Genomic DNA, 23,792 nt, shown 5'->3' with positions numbered 1-23,792 from the left:
GGGATTAGTTGGGTTTTGAGGGGCAAAACCTGCATTTGGGTTATGGAAGAGAAGCAGAGTTTGGTTTGAAAAAGAAGGTAGAAAAAGCAGAGGACTTTCGTGACTTTCTGATGATAGATCAAAAAAAAGTTTGGTTGGGAAATAGAGTTTGGATCTGGTGATTATTCTGTAGAAGAAGAGAGAGAGTGTGCATGTGTTGCTGGTTTTGGGAACAAAAGCTGTGAGTGAGGGAGAGTGAGAATTTTTTATTTTTTATTTTTCTGAACCAAACAACGCCTCCTCTCATCAGATTCAGAACCCATGTACAAAGAAATCTTGAAAAACATGTGCGTAGTTGCTTTATTAGGAACCTCTCTCTCATGAACCCCCCTTTTTGCATAGTCGATTTTTTCGTGTTGACGTTGCAAGTCTTTTCGACCCAGTTGCAGGGGGGGGAGTTCAAGTTTGAGAACGAGAATAGAGATAAAGGCATTATTTATAGGTAATAATAGGTTTTGATTCTTGCAGACAGATAGATAAACTGAAATAAATGGGTTTTGAACTTTTGATTCTTGTAGATTTGGGTAAGTTCTGAGTAGAGAACGAGAATAGAGATGGAGGCGATTGGAAATCGCCATTGAATCGCAGAGAGAGTATCAGGAGAGGAGAGAGAAAATTTGTGCAAAAATGACCTAAAATGTTTATATAGCTGAAACAAATTGGGCCAGCTGTTTCTTTTGCTACAGTGAAAATTTGCCCAAACAGTGCTGAAACATGATAAAACACCATTTTGGTGTTTCAAGTTTTGGGCCTCTTCAGTGAAATGTTCTATAATTGTGCAAAACAAAACATTATCAACCAAATATGTTTTGGGCTTTATTTGGGTTACTGTAGCGTGTCTGAAACAAAACAACAAAAACAAAGTAGATGCCAAACAACCCCTTACTTTATGATTTTCAAATTAAAAATTTAATCCACCTTCTTCCTTGTTTTAGCTCTCTTCTTTGCCAAAACTTCTTCTTTTTCTCTCTAATATTTTGTACGTATTCCCATTCCAACTTATAAAATATAAAATCATATTTCCAATCCAACTTTCCTTAATTTAAATAAAGGAAAAAGGAAAATATAAAATATAAAATCATATTCCCAATCCAACTCACCTTAATTAAAATAAAGGAAAATGAAAAAAGAAAATATAAATATAAATATACCAAATCTGTTACATATATGCATATAATATATTTAATTTTAATACATATAATTCTAAATTTTCATAATAATAATAATAACAATATATATAATTCTAACTTTCCATAAAATAATAATAACAATAGTAATTATTAAAACTATCCATATATATATATATTATCATAAATATATAAATACTACTATTCGTGGGTAAATATCTATACACATTAAACCTCCTATCCAATTAGTTCATGGGACCCAAATGATTGGTCCATCACTACTATCCATATCCAACTCCTTTTAAAATAAAATAAAATAAAACAAATAATTTAAATACAAATAAACACATAGCATGTAAATAAATAAATACACATCATCACTTAGCATTTAAACAAATCAATTCATACCAATAATTAATTAAAATAACATTTAAGCACATAAAATAATTTAAACAAATAATTCAATTAAAAGCATATAAACAAATAGCCACGTAATCAAATAAATCATTTAATCAATTAAAAATGCAATAAAATAATAAATTAAATACCGAGACTATCCTTTTAAAATTAGGGGTATTACATCCACTTACACCATCACTAAAATATTACTCATTTACCACATATTCATTTACGTAAATTAACCCAAGGCATTATCAATGTCTCATTTAATCCAATTACAATTGTAATTGTACAAAACCCAACCATCCAACAACAATAAAATACGTGGTGCATGACAATATATATATATATATAAACAACATTTTAAGATACGAAATAATAAACGTATTTCATACATTACAAGTTTAAGACCGTTAACATATTGATTACAACGGCACTTTACAAATAAATTACATCCACCAAGCATTAATTACAAAATTGTCAAAAATGTATCCGCCAATCTTAGCTATACTTGTGAGGTCCATCTTCAACCACGTCATGGTCATACCTTAAAAAATGATAATAATGGGTGAGCACAACGGCCCAGTAAGAAGTGCCTAAAACGTACTCCTTAATGACCCCTTCAATCCAAACAAAGAATAGCGTATAGAGAGGGAGGTCATATTTATTTTGGGGAAAAACATACCATCACTTACAATCTACTCATCATAAGTGCAATGTTATGTAAATCCATGTTATAAGATGTCACTCCCCATTTCCAAAACCCTTTTTTCCAAAATAATTTCCTTCTCCTTCCAATAACTCAATTTCCCCTTTCCCTTACCCATGCTAATGTATGAATGCTACATACATTTCAGTACTATGAAAACTTATACATTACATCACAATCATATTCGCATGCTTTATCTATCAAGTACTACCACAATTCTCATGTTATCAACTATACAACCATAGCATGTTAACATATAGAACATAATTCATATTTGCAAGAAACTAGCATAATAATAAGATTCATATGAAACTTTTCATGGAAAAACACCCAACAACCATAACAAGATTCATAAGAACCATAGCATGTTATCAACTACACAACCATAGCATGTTAACATATAGAACATTATTCATATTTGCAAGAAACTAGCATAATAATAAGATTCATATGAAACTTTTCATGGAAAAACACCCAACAACCATAACAAGATTCATAAGAACACCCAACATACTTTTCATAGAAAATTTTTAACAACCATAACAAGATTCACAATTTCCACATACTATACTCACATTATAGAAGATAACTCACTAATCAAATGTTGTACGGTTTAGTACTCCTACCTTAACAAATATAGCCAAAGCTTCCAAAAGCCCCAATTTCGAATTCCTCAAAATCACCTAATCAATAATCTGCTTCGATCAATACATAGGCCTCGATGCGCTCATCAACTTTGCCTTCAGTGGCCAAGTTGAAATCCAAGTGAAAGATGATGAAATTTGAGCTTAAATATATGTGATTTAGAGAGAGGAATATTTCTTGTAGAGAAGGAGTTTCAGCGTGAGAAAAACAATGATATGGAGATGACCATATGTGGTCATCTGTAATGAGGGAATATAAAGGTGGGTCCCACTTGCTTAAATATCTTCTTTACTAATATTATTATACATATACACAAATTAAATTACAACCACACAATCTAACATATTTAAATATGCACAAAATAACGATGCATGAAATGCAATGGACCTGAGACACAACATCCGTGCTCAACAACCAAGGTAGTGGGTTCCACCGAACCTCCTAGTCTGAAAAACGAAAAAATGCTGAAATGGCAACCAATGCATTTCCAAGAATCTTGAACTCAGGGAAATGCTCCACCCACTTTCAAAACACACTCGACACACCCCCACAGTGTCCAGTATATAAAACGAGGCAAATGATTAAAATAATCTAGAAAATCAAAAAAATTCCCAGAAAATGAAAAATAGGAAAAATCAGAAACGTCACATATTATATATAATGTATTTAAAAGTAAAAATATATGTGAAAATAATATTAAAATTCAAGTTCGAATTGACTCGGGTTGCAAGTACTTCAACCCAAGCCCAAACCTAATTAAATTCAGATTGAGATGTTTCAACCCAAGCCTAACCTTAATTATAAAAATGATTGCCCAAACTAGTGAAAAATCAGGTTAGGCTCGGGTTAGGTTCAGGTTATCCAACCCAAGTTGCATCCGTAACTGGAGGATTGAATTATAAAGAGTTTGGGCCCTTGGAGGAAAAAAGAATTAGGATGAATGAGTTAAATTTCTTTTTTCCCGTTGAAAAAAAAAATCATTGATAAAATTAATTTACTTACCATACAAAATAATTTACATAATTTGTACATTGTACTGTATAAATAACAAGGTGTAATATTGTGATGAAATAACAGTTTTATAGTAATTAATTAGAGAGATGGCAAATGCACTTGCTTTTTCTTCTAATGCGCTCTTCTTCTTTTTCTTTATTCTCTTTTTGTCTCTTCATTTAATTGACAAAAATATTCATGACATCTATAATATAATACAAAATAGAAAATTATTTCTCGACCTTATTAGGAGGGCTGAAGAGTCGCACAAAAAAATCGGTTAGAGTATTATAAGATTATTCTGGTGGTGGAATAAAAAATAACAAAAACATATTTGATTTATGTTGAATAATAGTTAATAATAGGGGTGCACATGGTTCCATTTTGTGCGGTTCTGGGTGGAATCGGAATTGAAACGGAATCGTGAGAAATGGTTCCTTAAATTTTGGAATCGGAACCACTAAGAACCAGTTCTTGCGGTTCCGGTCCTAGCCCTTGCGGTTCCGGTTCCTAACAGTTCCTAACCAAAAATTGGAACTGGAACCGTTCCCTAACGGTTCCTTAATTTTGGTACCGAAACTAGAATCAGAATCGCTATGGAACTGGTTCTAGTGATTCTGGTTTCGATTCGGTTCAGTTCCAATTCCAAACGATTCTACGGTTCTTTTGTGCACCCTAGTTAATAGGTAAATACTAATCACTTTGAAGAACTAACTTTAACTGTTTAAAAATAATACCATACAAATGCATTTTAAGTGACTATTGGATCCCACTTGAGAAGTTAATCGACAAACCAAATAATACCTTAAATTTTTTTTTCTCCATTGCCCAACTCATGTTATCCACCTCCATCTGATTTGAAAATGTTAAATATATGTTTTCATAAAAGTCATATCATTTAATTAAATTTCATAAACTCTCCTTTTGATTTGAAACTGTTAATGTATGCTTTAATAAAAATCATATTTGACATTATTAAATATTATTATTTATTATTTTAACGGTTAGAATATGGATTGTGTATAAAGGAACACCTTTCCTCTATTCTCTCTCTCAGCCGCTTGTCCCCATTCCGTTTTGCTCCCTGCTCCCTTCCATGGGAGTGGGGATGTGCCCTTGCTTGCCTCTCACATGTTAATAACTTCAACGTGTCTCAATAAGTTTGCCCTGTGGGTGATTTTCACGTCGTTTTTTTGTTTTTGTGTGGCTAGATCTGCTTTTGTTTGGTTTATTTCCGGCTCGACAGGGTGGATCTGTTGTTTTCCCTTTGGCTAGATCTCTGATCTAGGTCAATTTTTGTTTTTCCCAGCTTGATTTGATCTTGTACGAGGTTGAGTGTGCGAAAGTGCCTTGTGGATACAGCTTTAGAGCTGTTGTCTTGATGATGATTTGACCTTTGGTCACTCCAATTGCTGCTCTTCTCCTTTAGTGGTTTCTATCCTAGAGCGGTGGCTCTTTCTCAACAAATCTGGATCTCGTTCTTTATTTTTCTTGTTTTGCTTCATGATTGTATGCATTTATCTGGCTTGACTTATGCCTCTGTACTACCACTTTGGCTTCGCTTTTGTGCCTTTCAAATGATAAAAATAAAAAATAAAGGAACCTCTTCCATGTTTTTTTTAAAGGACACTGTGAATGTATTTCTTACTTAAATTATTATCATCTCATTTTATTATTTTTTCTAAGTTTAAAAGTAATGACACAAAGACACTTTATTTATAAAAAAAAAAAAAAAAATCAATAATTAACTCATTTGCTCATTAGCCACTTTGAACTCTTTGATAGTTTGCAAATTTTGAATATGTGCAACCACAAATCATTCATATTAAGTTTACTTATGCTATATTTGGCGATACCAAATCGACACTTTGAATTTGAGATTGGAGAAAATTTAGTACAAATTTTGAACTAAACTTTCTCCAATCTCAAATTCAAAACACTGATTCGATACTTTCAAATATAAATTTTTGTATTTTGTGATAATCGAACTCAGGACTTCAAAATTTACGATTTATCCAAAAAGTGATATTGAGAGTTTTTTTTTTTTTTTGTTTGTTTGTGTGTAAATGTACATAAAGTGGGATTCCAATTCGAGCATATAAAATTATTTTATTTTTTTTTGTAATAAGTGGCTAGGTGAACATGGATGCATGTGCCATTTTATCTCAAAATTCACATTTTCTTTCTCAATTCATATTACCTAACTTTGTTACTTAAATTGTGTTTTACGTATTTATTGTGAATTTTATGTATTTAATTTTTGTGTTTTATTAACCCATAAAATTTCCTTTCATAAGATGCCCATTATCATCATCCAAATTACAGTAACGCTCCAGATTCAAAATTCTCCAACTTTCCACTCCTTTCTTTGAACAAAAGAAAAGAATAGGAGAGAGAGGGGTTTATAATTATATATTTATATATCTATATATAAATACGTAGACACACAAAACATGTCTCAATTTCTCCCTCTCTCTCTAAAACTCTCTCTACTCTCTCTCTAGCTTCGTGTTCATCGTCCGAGTCCCCCATGGCCGCTCTGCAATACCTAGATTCTCTACGCAATGCCCATCCAGAGCTATCTGATTGGTACAATACCTTAGCAGATCTGTACCAAAAGAAGCTATGGCACCAGCTCACTCTCAAGCTCGAACAGTTCGTCGCTCTCGCTGTTTTCCAGGCCAGTCTCTTCAATTTCGATTCCTGCACTGTTTTCAGTGACAATTTCTATGTATATATGTGTATATATAAGTAAATATATTGTTTAACTATTTTTGCCATGTGATGAGTTTGGACTTGGCGAATGTTAGGGCTTTTGATTGTCTGGTGTAGGTGGAGACGATGTGTTTTGTTTTTTTTTTTTATAACTGAGATTAGGGTTTGGAGATCTCGTTAGGGGTCATGGTTGATTTTGGAAAATTAGGGTTTAATTTGCTCTAGATATTGTCGGTGTCCCTAAAAATGGTTAAGTTGCTATTTATTTATTTTTTCAGGTTTACAAGTTGTTATTTGGTTTTGAAAGTATCGAAGGGAATATAGTGAAACCAAAGTTGAATATTTAGGTGGTTATATTTCAAAGATGGAGAATTTAAACCAACCGAAGGAATCTTATAGTGCCTTTTTTAGGATATAAAATTCAATTTGTGAATTTTGTAGTTTGAAAGGAGGAAAAAGCAAAATTGAAGGCATACTGAACAAAAACTAGGAAACCCAATTTTTTTGTTAGAATCTTGCGGGTGAACAGAGAGATACTGATATGTACTAGTAGAACACTAGTCCAAAGGTTGTGGTGTATATGCAGCTATATTTCTATTTCCATATGCGATGTTGGATATATATGGGAAAATTTCCAAATTAATGGTTTAAACATCTTTGGAGATCCAATTAATTTGTTGATGAGGAAATACATGACCCCTTATCTTGCATTGATCACAAGAAACATGTTCTATCCAAGAAGAAATGATATTTAATATCATTTTTCTCAATATAAAATATTATAAAATTTGTGAATTTTATTGTAGGATTTGTTGGACTGTCATTTTTCACAGTGTAATGTGGACTCTTGAGTTTCTTTCCCCCTTCCCGTGTTGCATTATGTGAGAACGTTCTTTTGCTTGCTATTTCATGTGTTGAATTGTATATTGTCATTAGTGAAAATGCACTTATCAAAAAGATAAATAAGCTGTTTTAAACAAAATGTGTGTATGAGCCTAGATTGATCAATTACTTCCTCCTCCAACTCTCTGTCAGTTCTCTTTTAATTTTTTTGTTTTGACTAATATTTTTTAAAATTTTTTTTGGCATGCTCGCCCATGGATGGGAGGGCCATTGAAGGTTTCTACTTTATGAAACTTTCATATGTTCTTTATTTTCACTCTTTTTAAGTCCACAATACTCTCTTTCATTTTCTTGTATAGTTGTATTGAAGATCATATGGCGTGTGCAACAATTTACAATTTTGGTTCAATAATTTGTTTGTTCCAATTGGAACATTTTAAATGTCCTCCTTTCTTTATTCCTTTAGTTTTTCACCTATAATGGATAAGAAGCTACTGTCATCACTAACTACTGGGGTTACCATAGATGGCTCCTATTGTTCAGGTGGATAATTTGGTGGGTTAACTCGGTGTCCCTAATTTCCCATATGTGGAAAATTTGCTTATAGAGTAATTTCGATTGGTGAGTGTTTTGTGTTTGAACCAAACTAGTCCAATGGTCGGTTGTATTAGGTTTCCAAAGAAGCACTTCCAAAATATTCCTCTTGAGATTTTGTGGAATTTTTTATTGGGTACAAACTTTGAATTTATGCTGCAATGGCATTATTCTCTGTAACAAGAAACTATTGAAATGGTTTGTAAATAAAATATAAGTTTTGTTGTTGTTAGAATGTTTATGTATATATATATTTATGTTGGGTCATTATGTAATTACCCATAGTAGTTAGGATTATTGTGTAATTAAGTAACATTGTGTAATTAGGTTATAACTATTTTCCTTTATATAAGCCTCATTTTGGCTTAAGGGTAATACACAATATATTGATACAAAATACTCTCTCTCTCTCTCTCTCTCTCTCTCTCTCTCATGAATTAGAACATGGTATCAGATCTATATGAATTCATGGGTGTGGGAAACGACAATTTTGTCGTTCTTATATGAGATTGGAATCGCGATCGGAATCGCGAGTGTGTTGGTGGTGTCTTTGCCGAAAGTTTTGGTCGCCGGCAGGTTGAGAACCTCATTCGTCGTCGTCGTCGTCGTCCTCAGATCTGAAGCCTCATTTGTCGTCGTCAGATCTGAAGCCCCTTTGGCTGCTCGTGTTGTTGCGGCTTTGGTTGTCAGCAAGCTTGCCGACATCCACCGTCGTTATTTGCAGAGGTGAGGCTTTATCGATTTGTCTTTTCTCTTGGTCGGAAATTGCAGAGGTTCTGATTCGGTGTGGTGCCGCTGATTATTGAGTTGGCTGCTACTTGTGATTGGGTTGCCGTTGTCGCTGAGTGCTTGCCGGCGTCTGTCGATGGGGTTTTGAAGAAGAACAACCGTGTTTGGCTACGCGGTTATACTATTCCAACCCTGGTTTACTAAAACCGGGATATTAGAGACCTGGTTTTGATCTAGCCCAGTTCGCCCAGGCCCGAACTGGTTGCTTAGATCCGACCCGACTGCCCAGATCCTACCCGACTGCAGATCCGGTTAGAATACAGATTCTGCAATTTTTTTAGGTTCGTTTTTTTTTTTTTTTTTTGTTATCTTCTCCATGGCTGCCAGTTCAGACTTGTTATCTTCTACCTCCTTCAATCTTCCCATGACTTCAGTCAAGCTTAATGGCAAAAATTACATTTTATGGGCCAAGTCAGTAGCCATTTTCCTAAATGCCAAAGGCTTTGGCACTCATTTGGTTAAGGATAAACCCAAAGCTAGTGATGCTGATTTCAGTTCATAGGAACAAAGGGATGGTCAGAACATCTCCTTAATGATGAATTGTATTGAACCCCATATTAGCTCCAACTTGTTATATTTGGACACTGCCAAGGAGATATGGACCCGACTCCAATAGTTATATTCAGGTGCTGGTAATATAATCAGAACTTATAAGGTGTGTTGTAAAGCATAAAACAGAAGCAAAGAGAGATATGAAACACGAAGAATACAAGAATATTACGTGGTTCAGACACTAGGGCCTACATCCACGGCACAAAGAGCCCAAGGGGCTACATCACTTTATAATATATTCTCTCTTAATCTTTGTATACAATGATCACCTCTATTTATAGGTGAAAGAATAGAGGTGATAAATATGAAAAATACATTAATGGAAGATTCCTAAAATCAATACCATAAATCACTCTAATCAATATTTTATCATAGGCTAAAATCTCTCCTATGATATTCTCATATCAAATATTCTGTCAAGGAGTAATTTAAGAGTTCCTATAATAATATTTTTCAAATATAACATCTTCTAACACTCCCCCTCTAGCTGAAGGGTGTATGGAAATAACGCTCAGCTTGCCTATCAAATCATGAAACAAATCATTTTCCAACGATTTGGAAATAGACAATAAAACTGCTAGAGACACGCTGAATGCGAAGAACAATGCTACCGAATACACCGGTAGCCCAAACAAGTCCACATAGCACCGAACACGTGGCGAAGGTGACGAACAATGGTACCGAACACACTGGCAATCCAAACAAGTCCACATATCACCGAACACATGGCGAAGGTGACGAACAATGCTACCGAACACACCGGTAGCCCAAACAAGTCAATAAAATTGCCGGAGACACGGGAAAGGCAAAAACATTATCGCCGAACAAACCGGCAGCCCAAACAAGGCACAAATAGCACCGAGAGACCCTTAGCAACATTTTAGATGCTAAGGGAATACCCCAAAATAGGGGTCTGAACCTAGGAAGAGAAATTAGGCTCTGATACCATGTTGTAAAGTATAAAACAGAAGCAAAGAGAGATATGAAACACGAAGAATACAAGGATATTACGTGGTTCAGACACTAGGGCCTACATCCCGGCACAAAGAGCCCAAGGGGCTACATCACTTTATAATATATTCTCTCTTAATCTTTGTATACAATGATCACCTCTATTTATAGGTGAAAGAATAGAGGTGATAAATATGAAAAATACATTAATGGAAGATTCCTAAAATCAATACCATAAATCACTCTAATCAATATTCTATCATAGGCTAAAATCTCTCCTATGATATTCTCATATCAAATATCCTGTCAAGGAGTAATTTAAGAGTTCCTATAATAATATTTTCCAAATATAACATCTTCTAACAAGGTGTGTAGACAATTTTTTGACCTCCAGCAAGGGACTCACAGTTTAGAAGAATACCTCTCACGAGCAATGGGACTTTGTGAAGAAATGAACTTGTATCAACCCATCACCTCTGATGTGAAAAGCATACAACAACAACGTGAGGATTTTAATGTTGTTCGGGTTCTCACAGGATTGTCACAAGAGTATAAACCTGTTCGAGCACAGATTTTGGGTAGCCCTGCACTTCCCTTTCTTCCTGATATGTTATCCAGACTCCAGCGTGCTACTTTATCTAGTGGCGCTTTAGGGGGTGCTTCAAGTGGTGTCACTGCTCCTCCTAGCAGTGAACGTTCTGGCTTAGTTGTGAACCAGGGTGGCTTTCAGTCTTCTCGTGGCGGTGGTGGTCGTTTTACTCGTGGCTGTGGTCGTGGTCGTGGCAGAGGCAGAGACTCAAAACTTTGCACTCACTGCGGTCTTACTAATCACACTGTCAATTACTGTTGGGATCTTCTTAGGAAACCGCCACCTTCCTCATATGCACATCAAGTGACTTCTAATGACGGGGATTCTTCTTTCTCTGCCACACCCACTGCTCCACATGTGGGTGTTGAGACTGCTATGGTCACGATTCCCCACGATGAGTATGCTCAGTTTCTGTCTCAACAATGGCCTTCCACCTCATCTTCCATGGGTCCTTTACCCAATGAGGTAGTGCCCTTGCATGTCTTTTGTCCTCTAGTCAGAGTCCTTGGATTCTTGACTCTGGCGCATCCGATCACATGACTGGTAGTTATCATCTCTTATCTGATTTTCAGTCTGTTCCTTCCTCTCAAAGTGTTACTCTTGCTAATGGATCATCAACTAAAGTTTTGGGTTTGGGAACTATTCATCTTACCTTTTCTATGTCCCTTTCCTCAGTGTTATATGTTCCTCAATTCCCTTTTAATTTGTTGTCCATTAGTAAACTTACTAAATCTCTTAACTGCTCCGCTACATTTTATCCCACGTGTTGTCTTTTTCAGGATCTCAAGACGAAGAAGAGGATTGATACGGGACATGAAGTAGGTGGCTTGTATTACTTCGATCTTGCACCATCTCCCATGGCTCTTCAATCATCTTTGTCTTCTTTCCAGTGGCATTGTCGTCTCGGCCACCCATCATTATCAGTTTTGCAGCGTCAAGTCCCCGGTCTTAGTCGTATTGAGTCCATGTCTTGTAAAACATGTCAGCTTAGTAAGCATTGTCGTGTATCTTTCAAACTGAGAGCTAATAATCGTGTTGCTAGTCCTTTTCAGTTAGTTCATTCAGATGTATGGGGACCAATAAAACATATTTCTATTAATGGATTTCGTTATTTTGTGACTTTTGTGGATAATCATTCTCGGATGACTTGGTTGTTTTTAATGTAAAATTGTTCTGAGGAGTTCTCTATTTTCCAAATATTTCGCAAAGAAATAAAAACTCAATTTGGGTGTTCCATTAAAGTTTTACGTTTTGACAATGCCAAAGAATATTTCTCGGACCCTTTTGAGACTTATTTTCATGCTAAAGGCATCATTCATCAATCATCTTGTACTTATACTCCGCAACAAAACGAGTAGCTGAACGTAAAAATCGTCATCTCCTAGAAGTCTGTCGTGCCCTTTTATTTCATATGCATGTTCCCAAACGGTTTTAGAGTGATGCTGTTCTCACGGCATGTCATCTTATTAATTGGATGCCCTCGTCAGTGTTAAAAGGTAAATCTCTCATTCTGTTCTATTTTCCGACTCCGCATCGTTTAATCTTAGTCCGCGGGTCTTTGGATGTGTGTATTATGTCCATAACCTTGGACCCGGTCTTGAGGAACTCGACCCTCGTGCCACTAAGTGTGTTTTTCTTGGGTATTCTCGCACTCAAAAGGGCTATCGTTGTTATAGTCCTCATTTTCAACGCTATTTCACTAGTGCTGATGTCTCATTTTCTGAGTCTCTCCCATATTTTTCTGATTCTACTACTCCTCTCAATATTACTTCTGAGCCACCTATGCCAACGGTTCCCACTCTGTTTCCTGCTTCCGCACCTCCTCGCTCCGTTGTCCTATTGCAGGTTTATACTTGACGACCTCGACCGCCTGCTTCGCTCCCTCTATCTCCTTCAGAGTCTTCGGATCTGACGCCTTCACCTGATGATTTGCCTATTGTTCTCCGTAAAGGTATTCGGTCGTGTGTTACTGCACATCCCATTTCTAACTTTGTCTCATACTGTCATATTTCATCCTCTTTATCTTGTTTTTTATCCAAAGTGTCTGCTACTTTTGTTCCCATGACTTTGCAGGATGCTTTTTCTGATTCGGGTTGGCGACAAGCCATGGTAGATGAAATGGATGCCCTTCACCGTAATCGAACATGGGATCTTGTTTCCTTACCTCCGGGCTCCAAAACGGTTGGTTGTAAGTGGGTCTACACAGTTAAATACTTTCACGATAGGTCTATTGAGCAGTTGAAGGCTTGTCTAGTGGCAAAGGGGTACACTCAGACTTATGGTGTTGATTATGATGAGACTTTTTCCCCCGTTGCTAAGATTTCTTCTATTTGAGTTCTTATTTCCATTGCTGCCAATTGTAACTGGCCGTTGTTTCAATTGGATGTCAAAAATGCCTTCTTACATGGTGACCTGGTTGAAGAAGTTTATATGGAGCAACCACCTAGGTTTGTTGCTCAGGGGGAGTATCGTCACACTGTTTGTCGCCTTAAAAAGGCTTTGTATGGATTGAAACAATCTCCACGGGCTTGGTTTGGAAAATTCTCTGAGGCGGCATTAGAATTTGGTTTTAACAGATGCCAAATCGATCATTTGGTATTTCACCTGCGCACTAAAGCTGGCTTCATTTTTCTTGTGGTGTATGTAGATGATATTGTGATCACAGGTGATGATTCTGAAGGCATTGCTAAGTTGAAGTTGTTTCTGCAAAATCGATTCCACACTAAAGACTTGGGTAAACTTAGGTACTTCTTGGGTATTGAAGTTGCTAGATCCAAGGAGGGTATAAGTTTATCTTAACGAAAATATGTGTTGGACTTGCTAGAAGAAACGGGTATGTCAGTTGGTCGTCTGGTTGATGCTCCTATAGATTCAAATACAAAACTTGTGTCTGATGAGGGTGATCTATTTAATGACCCGGGCAGATTTCGTTGCCTTGTTGGGAAATTAATTTATCTCACTATCACTCGACATGATATTTCATATGCAGTTAGTGTTGTGAGTCAGTTCATGGGAGCTCCTAGAATGCCACATTGGATTGCTGTTCTTTGGATTATCCGATATCTCAAGCAAGCTCCAGGTTTTGGGTTACTATACAAATCAAATAGTCATCTCAGGGTGGAAGGTTTTACAGATGCTGATTAGGCTGGTTCTCCTTCAGATAGGAGATCTACTACAGGCTACTGTACATTTGTAGGAGGAAATCTTGTTACATGGAAAAGTAAAAAGCAAACGGTGGTAGCTCGATCTAGTGCTGAAGCTGAGTATAGGGCAATGGCCCATACCACTAGTGAGTTGACATGGATATAACATTTTCTAAAAGAACTGGGGTTGAAAGTTGAAGCTCCTACTCCATTGTTCCGTGATAATCAAGCAGCTGTTCACATTGCATCAAATTCCGTGTTTCATGAGAGAACCAAAGATATTGAGGTTGATTGTCACTTCATTCGAGAAAAAATATTAAATGGGAGCATCTCTACTCCATTTGTGATGTTTGAAGATCAACTAGCTGATATGTTTACCAAAGCGGGTCATAACCGGTTAAGGAATATCTATTCCAAGCTGGGATTATTTGATATATATTCTCCAGCTTGAGGGGGTGTTAGAATGTTTATGTATATATATATTTATGTTGGGTCATTATGTAATTACCCATAGTAGTTAGGATTATTGTGTAATTAGGTTATAATTTTTTTCCTTCATATAAGCCTCATTTTGGCTTAAGGGTAATACACAGTATATTGATACAGAATACTCTCTCTCTCTCTCTCTCTCATGAATTAGAACAGTAGTTAAATTCAGTATAGATTCAAAGTAAAGTGGAGTGAGTTCCCTGAATCCTAATAAATCATACAATGTTTGCAGTCCTTTGGAAAGGACAACAATCTCTTAAGAATTACATTTAACCAGCGTTGCAGATTTCTTTCTGGGATACTCCTTCAAAAGCAGGTGTAGGTGTACAGTCACTTGTCTTCTATCTTTGCCATCAGTTTTAACTTTTAACCAGCTCCAAAGATTTTGATTTTAAGATTATAGCCTTCCTTTCCTTCAAAAGGCTCCTGAATGTGGAAGAGTGCATGAAGCTGCTTCCTCAGCACTCTTCCTTCAGGCACCCAGGCCTTTTTTTTGCCAACTGCCTATGGACCACTGTTATGCCGAAAGATGTGCTAAACTAAAAGCAAGCATTCTAAAGAGAGAGAGAAGTAGATGATTTACAATGTTAAGACAGAGGTTACTGATATCTACACATTTTTTTTTTTTTTTTTGGGTGGTAGAATAAGGAGCTATTAATTTGCTAAAATTGTCCTGTCAAGTTGATTTTTTTGCTTGTACAGTATGGGGACCATTGAACAGTCAATCTTGATTGGACCATAGGGAGGGAAGTTGTGACAATCAGTCAAGTAGAATGATATAATTAGTACTAAATGGAAGAACATATAAGGTTAGTATTTTTCACCCCCTAGCTATTGATAGGTGGTGCGCTGCCTACTTAAGTTGCCTGGCTTATTGGATGTTGCTGAAATTTGTTAATGTGATCTACAACTTATAGATGTCATTATCTTTTCTAAATATGTTTGAGCTTGACTGAAGGCATGTTACAGACACTATTTTTGTGTATATTTGCTTTTGCGACATGTAACACAAATTTTTTATATTTGTTTTATTTTTTTATAAATTTCAGGCTGGTGATGCTCTTATACAGTTTTATCATAATTTCATCACGGACTTTGAGACTAAGATCAATCTTCTCAAGCTTGCGCATTTTGCTGTCATAGTTTCTCGACAGTATGCAGAGAAAGAAGCTGCCATTAGTTATCTTGAAGGGGTGATTGAAAAGCTTCGAGCTACTAAAGAGATGCGCATAGAGGAGCCGATCCTTTATATTAAGATGCAAATAGCTATCTTCGAGCTTGATAAAGGGAACCAAAAAGAGAGCAAGAAACTTCTAGAAGATGGGAAGAGTACGCTTGACAGCATGACTGATATTGATCCAACTGTATATGCAAACTACTATTGGGTTTCATCTCAATATCATAAATCTCGCCAGGAATTTGCTGAATTCTACAAAAGTGCTCTTCTTTATTTGGCATACACATCAGTAGAATCTCTATCAGAATCATTTAAGCTGGTAAGCAATTATCTATTACGTTACTAATAATTTTGAAAATATTTGAGGCATTTTATTACTGTATGATTTTATTTGCTGTCACTCAGTAAGATTATTTTGGCTTGTCAAATTAGTGGAAGGTTAAAATTTTGTTGTTATAAATGATTTTTTCCCAAAGATTTTTATTTTGCATGTTAAAATATTATATTTTTATTTATTTTCAATTTCTTGTAAATTTTAGTCACCTTTCTGTATTTTCCAGTTTTAAGCTCTAGTTTTGAATTGTATTTATTTAAAATGATCAATTTTCTATGTTATTATTGTGGTCAAATGTGGTATTGAATTAAAGATGGCTTTTGAAATCCAAATTTGTGCGATCAACTTTTTGCTTGGATGATGTGAGTGAATTTTATTTAAAGTGAAACAAAAATTACGAGATCTTCTGTAGTTAGAAGAATGATATGATAGAAGAGTTGTATACAGTTTCAAGCATAAAGTAATAACTTTGCATGAAAGTATCTCATCAAGGAAGAATGGATCGTTGTAATTTTTATGTTATTTGATTAATGTTGTTCAACTCGATAGATTTCTTCCATGGCCTGTTGAGCTTTCGATTTTTAAAATGAACTTAGTGATACTTTCTTGAATCATATTTTAGGATTTGGCATTTGATTTATCACTCTCTGCTTTGCTTGGAGAAAACATTTACAACTTTGGGGAACTGCTTGCACATCCAATTGTAAGTATATTGAAATTCTTGACTTTTTCCTCTTGTAGTTGAACTTGGATTACTTTGACCGCCGTCAAGATGGTTTTAGCTGTACAGCTCTATCTCTTGTTTACTAATTCTCGTGGAAATATATCTGTTTGTTCACCCTTATTGCCTGCGAAGATACCTCAAAGCACTTGATTGTAAGATCTTTTCTTTATGGGTGCACTCCCTTTAGTTGAACTTTTTCGCTTTATGATTTGGTAGGCTGTGATCAGGTGCATGGGGTCAGGTCAAAGTGCAACACATGCCCGCTAAGGGTTTTGCAAGTTGCCCCAGCAAATGCTGTCTTATTTTGGGTTGTGGATGCTTAAGTCGACCAGTGGCTAGATCATATTTAGTCAAGATCTTTGGGATGGAGTGGAATGATTATCTTTTTTTTTGCATTTTTGATCAACTAAATGTACTTAAAATACTATGTTTCAAAGTTTTAATGATAAATGGAAGGGTTTAGGGTTCAAAACCACATCAATTATTTGATTAAGAATGACAAGATCTTCACACAGTGCATTACATCATACAAATAATAAAATAAAAAGTTGAAGTAATTCAATTAAACTCTTTTCTACTTCTTATTGTTTCGATTAATTTTTCAAGGGTTGTGGCGTAAAAATAATTAAAACAATAATAATGATAAAATAATCAAGTCGTAGTTTAAGCATGGACACTTTTTGCCACTGTGCCCAAAATGCATTAATGTTGTGGTGTTATTATGGCAAAGTTTAGATGCTCCATGTTTGCAGCGGTGATGAATTTTCCTCTGTTAAGGATTATCCTTTGGAAGGGTGTTCTTTATCTGTTTAGGTTCAATGGAAAGATTTACTTGTTTAGGCAATATTGGTTTGTGGTTAGTGTGCTGCTCATAAATATATTTCCTTCTCTATTTGCAATTGTAGAATAACAGAGAGGTTTCCAGAGCACTTTGTGAAACTCAAGGCATATGGTTGGAAAATTATTTTTAAGTTAAATCTGAATGAGTGGGATATTAATGTTTCCTGGAAGTTTGGTAGTATCTGGAATCTTTTTGTTTTTTTTTTTTTTTTTTTAAAAAAAAAAAAAAAAACTGAATTAGGGAAAATAGGAGATAAGGAATACCCAATTCCAAGGGTTCTTTCTCCTATGAACTATTTCTTTTTCTTTGGGGTTTGATCACTAATAGCAGACTAGGAGTGGAGTTCTACTTGCTGTGGACTTTCTAGGTGACTAACCGAGCCCTGTCAATTAGCAGGATAGTTAGTACAGTATTTCTCAGGCCCCTTGCATCAAGTTCAGATTGGAATTAGTGTTTGGCAATTTTGTTTTAACCAGCCACAGTTTCAAGTCAATGCATATTACATTCCATCAGGGTTTAACAAGTAATTAGCTGATATTTGGGTTTTAATTCAATATTAATTATGAATGTTTTGTGCCGACTTGTATTTCATTTTTTGTACTTGTTGATGAACCTGTAGGTTATTATATGGCATTATGTCCATGTTAAACCATCATATAAGGGAACATCCTTAATTAGTTTTATTATGAGATTACAAGACATTTCTGCACATCTTAAAGAATAGAAAAATAATGATGTTGAATACATTTATTATTGAATTGAAAGAAAAGGAATGATATTGATATATTTATAGAGGTCGAGAGAAAACTAATGTGACTAAATTAAATAAGCTTTAATACTATTTTTCGGCCCTATGCTATTTTACTCTTTGACAAGGTTCTTATTTTATTTTTATTATTTTTCTTTACCTTTGAGAAGTGACATGATTTTGTAGTGGTTAGTCTAGGTATGATGCTGATACCAAAAAGGCCATGGGGTTGAGGTAGTAAAAAATGATATGATGGTTATGATTTGACAGATAGTCTCATTTTGAATGGATTGAAATTCAAAATGATATTTAAGTAGCTGGCTCCATTTATCTGAAACAAGGACTTGGTTGGGTTGAGCATAAAACTTCGGATGTGTGTGTCCATGAAGCTTGTGAAATGATATGCAGAAACTTGGAACCAATTATGGGTTGCTCTACAGCCTCTACAGATAGTCTCGTTTTGGATGGGTTGATGCAAAATGAGATTTATGTAGCTGGTTCCATTATCTGAAACAAGGATTTGGTAGAGCATAAAACTTTGGATGCATGTATCCATGAAGCTTGTGAAATGATATGCAGACCCTTGGAACCAATTATGGGTTTCTCTACAGCAGTACAGCACTACAGCCTCTACTATAGTATGGGAGCTTTGATTTTGGAATCTAGTGGACATAGAATATTTGATATTAGTAATCAAATCTGAGCATTTCTTTTAGCTAATGCGGAATTGTGGAATATGAATCACATAGCTAATTGCAAATCAATTTGGATAAAGACTATTTGCTAGTATATATCTTGGACAATTTCTTGATTAAAATGTTTAGACACTCAAGTAATGCATGTTTGCAGTTCTGCAGTGCATCTTGATGCTCAATATGTGTAGCATAACAACGAAGAAGTATATATGACAGAAAATGTAAATGAGTCAAAAGGGTGGATGCTAGCACCGCGCTTCGATATGTGAAAGAGATTGTGCATCATTACTAGGGTTTGGTTTTATCCATAACCAGAATAAAATGATTAAAGAGATTGTAGGCTGAGGCTAATTGTGCATTAATAATGCTTTGACTATAAAATACAGATTCAGCAAACTTGAAGGTTAAACCAATGAGGATAGGATAAGATTCATATTCGAGAAAATTGTTGCTGAATAATGTATTAAAATTATTCGGAGACAGGAATAAGAATGAATAAACACGTTTGAGAAACATTTATCTAACTATGCAATCATGAAATTCTAATATTTTATTGAAATTTAGTGTTGAAGGCATTAATCTATTCTGTGGCCAATTTTCTGACCCTCAGACAAATAAGAGCACCGTTGTACTTTTGGCTGGCACAGCCTAGAACACTATGGCAATGGTAAACATATATAAGAGACAAGATGATTGGTTTCTTTGTCTTACGGTATTTTTACTGGTGGGTATGGTATGATTGCTATCATGAGACAAGATTGTATAGTTCAATGCTTGGCGGAAAGTGCAAAGGGAAGATTGTACTCTAAGCAAGCAAATTTTTTTTGGTGATTCTCACGATTTTATTCTTTCTTTCTTCTCGTTGTTCTACTCTTTTAATGGGACTGCATGTGGGTTAATGTTATAGTGAATGTTGTAAAATAAATTAAATTAAATGTTGGCCGGAACTTTGTTGCCTTCTTGCATTGTTTTCACGTGAGTTGGATGGCATCAATCCAGAACTAACAGTTGTTGACCTCTGTCCCTTGACAATTTCCCATACTATTCTATTTAGAAAAATGCTAAATTTGGCTCCTCATTTTGGCACTTCTTATTTACTAAATATTGCGCTATTGACATCTTTTATATGAGGATTATGACATCTTTTAAATTCTACAGGTAAAGAGTCTTCTGGGCACAAAGGTTGAGTGGCTCTACTACATTCTTGAAGCATTCAACTGTGGTGATTTAGTTCGTTATCAAGAATTATGTCGTGTGCATGGAACTGCTCTGAGTGCTCAACCAGCACTAGTGGAGAATGAGAAAAAGCTTCTCGAAAAGATTAATATTCTCTGCCTGATGGAAATCATCTTCAGGTGTGTTAGTAGGGTGAACTTTAAATTTTGATTTAAGGAAATCAATTATTAGCATTACAGTTTGTTACTGACTTCTGTAACATATGCTTTCTTGCAGTCGACCATCTGAAGATAGAACTATACCTTTAAGTACTATTGCAGAGCGCACAAAGCTTACTGTAGAAGACGTGGAATATCTGCTAATGAAGAGTCTTTCAGTAAGTACTCATGTTCATGATTTTTGAATAATGACAAAACTTACTGATTCATGGCTATAGAGATACATGTTGTATAAAGAATTGCTTCGTATCACTTTCTTGGGTATTGAAATTAAATGCCAGCATACTAAATTTTTCAGTTACCATTCCCTATTTGTTTACTTGGTCTCATTGTTGAACTTACTGGGAATGTAAATGTTCAAGTGAGGACTGCTATTTAATTGACGGTAGCATTAGCTAAATTGCACTGATGGAGAAAATGCTGCAAGCTTTGCCTAAAGAAAAAAGATTGTAACTTGTACAGTAGTAGAAACAAAATGGCTTGAAAAAGAAATTGATGTGTTAAGACTTTAGGAAATGTGGAATAGTCTCTTTTATGGTGGTATTAGGTCAAAGGAAAGCTTAGGTTTAGGAATTTAATTAGTGAAGGAAAAGTTGAAGGCTTTGAGAAGGGTGGAAATAGGATTCCTGTTGAAAGTGGTGATAGATTGCAAGAACTTCAGGAAGAAAGGTATGCTGAAAACTCTGGGCAGACGGTATTTTAGGTACATTAGATCATCTGTTTCCTTTTTTCCTCTAAATTTCTCTTTGTAAGGTTGCCAGATGACACTAAGTTTAACTAGGTACCCGACAGCATTTTCTAAATTACAGAGGTCCCATAATTTGGTTTCCAGAAGAGCTTAATTCTGATGGATGACCACTGAGAAAGCATATAGGGGGGAGCTACAGTAAAAAAAAAAATTTTTTGAGCCCACACCAAAAAAATTTTATTTTATTTTATTATTATAGTAAATTTTAGCCTTGCCAAAAATATATATATATATATATATATATATATATATATATATATATATTATTACTAGTATTAGCCCACCCCATTGGCAAATCCTGGATTCGCCCTTGACTGCAACTGTAGGTGACTGAGGCCTCATGATAATATCATTTTAGCAGCTACTTGAGGTTAAATGCTTTAAATGCTTGCCCATTTATCCAAAAGCTCAAGCTGTTGGGTAGTGCTACATACCTCCCCATTTATACCCAACCACTTTTCGATCCAGATCCGATGTGGGACAAATGACCCTTGTTACATTCTCCCCCACCCAAACTCGCAACGCTCTCGTTGCGGCTCAGGCCATCCTGCCTACCCGGGCTGGCTCACCTGGATGCTTTCCGGGCCGAGCACTTGGCGTAATACCGAATCAAGGATTGAGTTTGACTCTGATACCAACTGTAACGGGTAGACACTTGCCCATTTACCTAAAAGCTCAAGTTGTTGGGTAGTGCTGCATACCCACCTATTTATATCCAATCACTTTTCCATTCGGATCCGATGTGGGACAAATGACCCTTGTTACAATAGCACACATGATTCTCTCACTTGTAAATGCTTATAGAAGTTGTTGGGTGAATTTAGGTAGTGCTTTTCTCGTTTTCTTTAATTATTATTACTATTATTTTTTCCACTTTTTTTCATGAGCATCATTGTGAATGATTTCTTTAAATCAAAACACATGATTATCTATTTTTATAATCGTTCACTTGGAGCTTTTTCCTGGCCGTGTACTTTCTAGTTTGTCACATTTTTATATGTTTTATATGCTATTTGCTTGGCTTTCTGAAATTATAGGAAAGCTTCTCGGTCTATAGTTGAAAAAATGGGATTTTTAACTGCAGGTTCATCTTATCGAGGGGATAATTGATCAAGTTGAGGGAACAGTTCACGTTTCATGGGTGCAACCCAGAGTTTTGGGGATTCCCCAAGTCAAATCTTTGCGTGATCGCCTGGACAATTGGATGGACAAAGTACACACTGCTTTGTTATCTGTTGAAGCAGAAACACCCGATTTAGTGGCATCGTGATCTTTGTTCCTGGACTTCCTCCCTATCCTCTGTAACAATCTCTTATTGCCCAGAGAGAAACAGCTAGGTGCGGCAAAGATACGAAAAGAAGAGTGTTAGTTGCTTGGGCAAAGTTTGTAAGCTTCATATCGTATTTTGTCTAATCCCACATTTTTGGAAGGAGCAGCCTCTTCTTCTTGTACTTCAGCTTTTGAACTGTCTTTCTTATGGTGGCATGCCAAGAGACGTCGTGCGTCGATTAGAAAAAATGGCTGTCTTTTTATTCAAGAATGTTAATCAAACTATGTACTGTTTTTTTTTTTCCCCGGAGTTACAATCACATATGATCCACTGTTCAGTGGACAAGTGCATTTCTATTTGCAGCCTCTTTGCACAACATTTAATTGTGGTTCTGGTCTACGAACAACGCAAGTTGTATTGGTCCAATTCTACCATGGAATAAATAGGGCAAACATGGACAATATGTGTTCTTTATATACAAGAGTGTGCGTGAAGCAACCTATTGTCATGCCCTACCTCTCTAGTTGTATGCGTGAAGCAACTTATTGTCATGCCCTACATCTAGTAGTGTGTGCGTGAAACAACTTAATTGCCATGCTGTTAATCCGGTTAATTCTTGTTTTTACACGTGAGTGGGAGATGACTCATTAAATATGATGATATCATCATGATAAAAATTCCTTATTCACGTAAATTTAGTCGTGGATTGTCCGAAACTATATCATTACTCTTCTAAAGTGTAAACCAGAACTTTTGCATTTAATTTTGGTCAGTCACCTTGCAATCAGAAATAGGGTTCAGTGTTTGGTGATGTGGTAAAACTTTGGATTGAGAAGTGATGCGAGTTCAGTGTCTTTGTCCGTAGGCGAGGTTCGATTTCTTCTTCAGACATCATCAATGGTGAGGTTTCATTTCATCCGTTGAGAGGATGGTAATAACTTTAATGAAAAGGGTTTCAAGACTGCTCCTTTTGCCGGCAGAAGGGGTGGCTTAAACAGAATAAAGTTATTTGAGTCTGGCTCAGAAAGGAGCTGCCTTAAGAGGCCACCTTGATATTGGTTTGTGAGGTAGAAAAGTTATTTATTTAAGAAAAAAGCAACTTAATTAAAAGCTCTATGATTAAAACCAAAGGATTGAGGGGATATTTATTTAAGCAAAGGATCCTTTTTTTTTTTTTTTTTTTTTTTTTTTTTTTCATAAATTATAAAAAAAATAAACAATTATAGTAAAGATCTATTATTCTATTGTAAAATAGATTCATGGAAAAAAGGACGACGAAGAAAA

At 35.6% G+C, this 23,792-nt stretch overlaps 1 protein-coding gene across 2 annotated transcripts; it reads left to right on the top strand.

Moving 5' to 3' along the window:
• Positions 1-6,340: 6,340 nt before the first annotated feature.
• On the top strand, positions 6,341-22,870 carry LOC132303603 (26S proteasome non-ATPase regulatory subunit 13 homolog A-like). Of its 2 annotated transcripts, XM_059800937.1 has the most exons (6): positions 6,343-6,592; positions 15,627-16,073; positions 16,711-16,791; positions 20,255-20,451; positions 20,549-20,648; positions 22,323-22,870. In XM_059800937.1, the coding sequence occupies exons 1-6, from the start codon at positions 6,443-6,445 to the stop codon at positions 22,506-22,508; spliced, it is 1,161 nt and encodes a 386-aa protein (XP_059656920.1). In that variant the 5' UTR covers positions 6,343-6,442; the 3' UTR covers positions 22,509-22,870. The 2 variants fall into 2 exon arrangements, with proteins under 2 accessions (XP_059656921.1, XP_059656920.1); XM_059800938.1 differs by lacking the exon at positions 16,711-16,791 and having other exon boundaries at positions 6,341-6,592.
• The last annotated feature ends 922 nt before the right edge of the window (positions 22,871-23,792 follow it).

Source organism: Cornus florida, unplaced genomic scaffold, assembly GCF_030987335.1.
Source record: "Cornus florida cultivar Cherokee Brave unplaced genomic scaffold, ASM3098733v1 CherokeeBrave_3.0.0_Hap2_Chr04, whole genome shotgun sequence".
In the NCBI taxonomy this organism is placed as follows: domain Eukaryota; kingdom Viridiplantae; phylum Streptophyta; class Magnoliopsida; order Cornales; family Cornaceae; genus Cornus; species Cornus florida.
The sequence above is the reverse complement of the archived record's forward strand: the minus strand, read 5'-3'. Positions and strand labels throughout refer to the sequence as shown.

Coding starts and splice junctions, on each gene's coding strand:
- LOC132303603 (XM_059800937.1), top strand. CDS start 6,443: ATGGCCGCTCTGCAATACCTAGATTCTCTACGCAATGCCCATCCAGAG. Junction 6,593..15,626: donor TCGCTCTCGCTGTTTTCCAG/GCCAGTCTCTTC, acceptor TATAAATTTCAG/GCTGGTGATGCTCTTATACA. Junction 20,649..22,322: donor TGCTAATGAAGAGTCTTTCA/GTAAGTACTCAT, acceptor TTTTAACTGCAG/GTTCATCTTATCGAGGGGAT.